Source organism: Brachypodium distachyon, chromosome 2 (genome assembly GCF_000005505.3).
Source record: "Brachypodium distachyon strain Bd21 chromosome 2, Brachypodium_distachyon_v3.0, whole genome shotgun sequence".
Taxonomy (NCBI): domain Eukaryota; kingdom Viridiplantae; phylum Streptophyta; class Magnoliopsida; order Poales; family Poaceae; genus Brachypodium; species Brachypodium distachyon.
In genome coordinates, this window is record NC_016132.3 from 26,646,613 (window position 1) to 26,651,164 (window position 4,552).

The following is a 4,552-nucleotide window of genomic DNA, read 5'->3' on the forward strand; positions in this document are numbered from 1 at the left end:
AAGGCCGGTGGTGGAGATGGTGCCGGCGAGCTTGGCGACGACGGTGTTGCTTGATGATGTGGTCATCGGTGGCGTTCGATTGCGCATTCTTTTGATCATGCTTGATTGCTAATTTCATTGTACATACTTTTAGATAAAACTATTGTGAGGTTAAACTAAGGTTAAGTTAAAGTATTGCCAAGTTATTACCAAACTATTGTCTAGTCCAACTATGGCTTTTTACGGGACCCGCTAGAGATGCCCAAAAATGACAAAAGATTTTATTAAGAAGCAGGAAGATATTATTTTGGAGAATCATTTATAGTATTGACAACTTTATTCGTATGTGATTACCTTCGCAGTAATGGGTCGTGCCAACAAGAATGTTACAGCCTCAGTCTACAAATGAAGTATGTAGTGAAGAGTATACACCTATTGCTCACAATAGTGAGCCATGGCCAACTATGAGAAGAGGAATAAAAATTCTTCTTTGTATACTGAACATGGAAAGTCATGTCCACACTCTGATCTCTTTCGCCCGATTCTTCAGTCACTCCAACCTGAACGTTTCCATGGACTGCTAACTAAGCTCATTGCTGAGCATGTGATCTTGCGTCAGAACTAACCTTGTCCTCTATGTTTATCCCAATTTCACTCCTCAAGAATTTGGAGTACCACTTAGCAGAGAGCTTTGGCAGCCTTGGCAGCCCGGGATCCTTGAAATCGACATAGTGCAGTCCGTATCGCGAATAGTAGCCCGCGAGTAGCTCGAACACATCCAGGAATGACCAAACAAAGTAGCCCTTCACGTTGGCTCCATTCCTGCGATAATGATTTTTTAAGCGTATTTCCAGTGAACCCAATGGTCAGAAATGTCATCTTCAGCAATGCAAAAGAGTTACACTCACCTGAGTGCAGTGAGTGTGCTGCCGATGTAGCCACTCAAGTACTCCACTCTGTTATGGTCATTCACCGAGTCGTTGAAGAATTGCCCATAGCCTGAATTTTGGTTGAATTGACGAACAAGCAAGCCAAAAAATTCGATCAGTGAAAACACCAATGAAGTCCATGTTTGACTTGACAGATAAAAACTGAAGTGATAAAGTGGCAAATTAGAGTTTCAGTTCTTTTAGAATTTGCTGGCAAGTTGTAATTCAGTTTGGATCCTAATGTACTTTTGAAAGGACTGTAATGCACATAATCTACGACGATTATATACAGATAGTTGTGGTTGAAGACTTGCCGTTTTCTTGCACATAGATGGGAATGTTCTGGTATTTGTCGGTGAGGTACTGGAGCATACATTGCAGCCCTTGTGGATCGTCCGGCATATTGATAGGGATAAACTGTAGTATTCAAAAATCGAGTTTTAAATGCCCAATTTGATTCGCTTTACACCCTCCATCAGTCCATCAACAGTACTCGAAAATTCTTCGATAAAGAAGAAGTAAGAGAGTAGAGTACTAGTACAAAATACCTGACCAGTGCCGCTGTCATTCTTTGACACTGAAACACAGAAGAAGAAGCAAACATACAGTTATGCAGTTAAAACGAGATAACCAAATGAACACAGGGGAAATAAACAGGCTTACATCTGAAGGTGGCAGAGAGATCGGCGTTGTAGTCCCGGAGGCCGGCGTCGGCGCTGCTCTTCCCGTCGCTGACGTACACCGACGTGTAGTGGTTAATTCCGACGAAATCGATGCTCCCACGGATCAGCTCCGACTGTTCCTCGGTGAAGGCCGGAATCCTGGACCCAGCTTTCTTCTTCATGATCTCAGGGTAGTCTCCATACACCAAAGGGTCCAAGATCCTAATAACCACAAATCAACATTCAGAAAAACACATACACTCAGCCGATTCCATGGCTTCAAATTAATAAGATTTTCCTCCCTCACCAGCCGATCATGAAGTCGAGCGACCTCTGCGTGGCAGCGACGTCGGCGGGGCTGTCGGAGAAAGGATAGTTCCAGAAGCTGTAGATGTTCATGCCGACGACGCCCTTCTGCGCGGCCCTGTACTTCTGATGGTAGAGCCTGACGACGGAGGCGTGCGCCAGGATGGAGTGGTGCGCCACGACGTAGGGCTCCACGGTGGAGTCCCCGACGGTGCAGTTGATCCCGAACGGCGCGGAGCAGCGGCACGGCGGGAAGGCGCCGCTGTCGTAGGCGGCGATGGAGATCACGTTGGGCTCGTCCATGGTGGTCCAGTGCCGCACCCGGTCGCCGAACTCCCGGAAGCACGCGTCCGCGAACGCCGTGAAGTCGGCCCTGCACCCAATCTTCAGAAACTTTCTTTCTCGCATTTAATTTGCAGCTGAGTAGAGATAATTTGATTAAGATCTCATCTTACACGACCCTGGGGCTCAGCCAGCCGTGGTACTCGTCCTCCAGGATCTGAGGGAAATCCAGGTGGTACAGAGTCACGTGTATCTCGATTCCTACAGTGCGCATACATGTGTAGTTGGGCATGATTCACGGATTAAAGTTGGATATTACTATGTCTGTTCAACCTTTTAGTACCTCGTTTCGTTAGCTCGTTTATCAGGTTGTTGTAATACTCCAGGCCTTTCGGGTTCAGAGGTCCTCTTCCTCCTGCAGTTTGCATGAAGAACAAAATTAAACTCGCAATTTATTAAGGATGATCAGTCTACTCTCCCAACATGGCAACATGTACAGGGGCGCAGCTGACCGGCGGTAGGTGTTCTTACTTGGGATGAGCCTAGACCAAGAAATGGAGAACCGGTACGCCTCCAGCCCAGTGTCAGACATCAACTCCACATCCTCCTGCACATACGCACACGTAAGACAGAAAAAAAATTGTAAACTTGCAAATTGCAGTTGCACATTTAAAACCCAATCCAGTTGACATGATCCCTATTCCAATATTAATGGTCAAAGTTACAGTTTTTCTTCTGCCTGCACATTTGTATCCTTCCGAGACCATGCCCGCACATGTTCTGACGGAGGGAGTTTACCAGAAACAAACGATGTGCATGTTTTTTTTAAAAAAAAAACAGCTGTCTGCTCTAGTATTTTTCAACAACTATGGAAAATGACACACATAGATAGGAGTTCCAACAGGAAGGATACACCCAGAAACAAACGCAAAGACATCGCTATCGATCAGAAAAGTTCAAGCGAGATGACTGTATTTTGTATGTACGCTGATGAAATGCAGACCTTGTATCTGTGGTAGCCATCTGCGCCCAAATCGCCGGTGCTCTTGTCCGGCATCTTCCCTGCGGTCACAGTCGTCAAATCAGCAACGAAATGTCAGTTCCGTATAGTACAATCTGTGTCGTTTCTGTGTTTGTTTGTGGGTGAGGTGTAGAGAGGGGACGATCATGTGCAAATTGCTTTTTTCAGGAAGCCGGTGTTGGAGTAATTAGGATGCTGGAATACAGGATGTTGACTGTAGTTTTGGAGAAAATTGTTTTGTACTCTACCTACCGAACCTTGCCTTGTTCAACACATGTTTCATGTAAGCCAGAAAACAAAATGTTGGTTCGACAAAGTTGCACCTCATTAAGCCTAAACTTCGTCGAAAAATGGCGTGCAACTTTAGAACTAAGCGAGTCGTACCTCATTCCGTCAGATAAAAATAACTAATCAAAGATCATGGTCGACCGAGAAACAGAGAGCCCCACGAAATAGCCACTGATCGAGCTTCCAAATTGAGACAGGGAACTGAAGCTACATATACAGACCCCATATATAAAGTGATAAGCCGTGAGATTATATCATCACCTGCATGAGTAAAAGTGTCCCAGATGCTTGGGCTCCTCCCGTCTTCATCGGTCGCCCCCTCGTACTACACGCACAACGCAAACAAGCAAAGAAACTATCAAATTGGCAGAAAAACAAAAGTTTGCTTCATTTCTGAAAACAAATAATCACTCTACCCAAAAAGCTTTACTATCACTAACTGCTCTATGATTCTCAAAAAACTAACTGCTCTATGATGATGAGTTGAACAGGCGGAGTACCTGGTAGGCCGACGTGCCGGCGCCGAAGACGAAGTCGCTGGGGAAATCCGCCCTGGTGAAGTCGAGAGCTCGGGCCGCCGTCCCGCCTTGCCATAGCGCGACAAGCAGTAGCAAGGAGACGAGGAGGGGAGACTTGCGCCTGCAGTAGGCGCACGGTATGGCCCTCATCGTTTCTCTGCCCCCGTCTCTGAAGTCTGAACTCCTGTGGGCTTCTCTGGTTCTTACGTTGTTGGCTTGGCCGGACGTCTTATTTATCAGCTTAATTAGCTTCTAGTTTGCGACGGACGACGTCTGATAGACTGATAGAAACATTCTACAGCTTTTGGTAACCATTGAGGGGATATGAATATGATATTGTAGGGCCGGACGACCGGCTGTATACTCAAGGGCTTGTTGATTCAATGGGATTTATGATACTACCACGGTACAATAATTCTTGTCTTAAATTTGCCTCAAAATATATGTATCTATTTCTAAAATCGTCTAAATACATGTAATATTTCGACAAGAATTATGGGACAGAGTGACCGAGGGAGTAAGATACATGTGGACTTTTCGCAACAGAAAACAGGGTGCTACAGTGCT

At 45.7% G+C, this 4,552-nt stretch overlaps 1 protein-coding gene across 1 annotated transcript; it reads right to left on the reverse strand.

The window, feature by feature from the left end:
- Positions 1 to 258: 258 nt before the first annotated feature.
- Positions 259 to 4,229, reverse strand: LOC100827055 (beta-glucosidase 22). The gene is made up of 12 exons (XM_003566279.4): positions 3,968 to 4,229; positions 3,729 to 3,792; positions 3,162 to 3,220; positions 2,690 to 2,765; positions 2,502 to 2,573; positions 2,332 to 2,419; positions 1,878 to 2,249; positions 1,572 to 1,792; positions 1,457 to 1,485; positions 1,223 to 1,325; positions 888 to 978; positions 259 to 801 (listed from the first exon to the last, which is right to left on the reverse strand). The coding sequence occupies exons 1-12, from the start codon at positions 4,133 to 4,135 to the stop codon at positions 570 to 572; spliced, it is 1,575 nt and encodes a 524-aa protein (XP_003566327.1). The 5' UTR covers positions 4,136 to 4,229; the 3' UTR covers positions 259 to 569.
- Between the last annotated feature and the right edge of the window lie 323 nt (positions 4,230 to 4,552).

Coding starts and splice junctions, on each gene's coding strand:
- LOC100827055 (XM_003566279.4), bottom strand. CDS start 4,135: ATGAGGGCCATACCGTGCGCCTACTGCAGGCGCAAGTCTCCCCTCCTC. Junction 3,221..3,728: donor GGACACTTTTACTCATGCAG/GTGATGATATAA, acceptor CTGTGACCGCAG/GGAAGATGCCGGACAAGAGC. Junction 2,574..2,689: donor TTGGTCTAGGCTCATCCCAA/GTAAGAACACCT, acceptor TGCAAACTGCAG/GAGGAAGAGGACCTCTGAAC.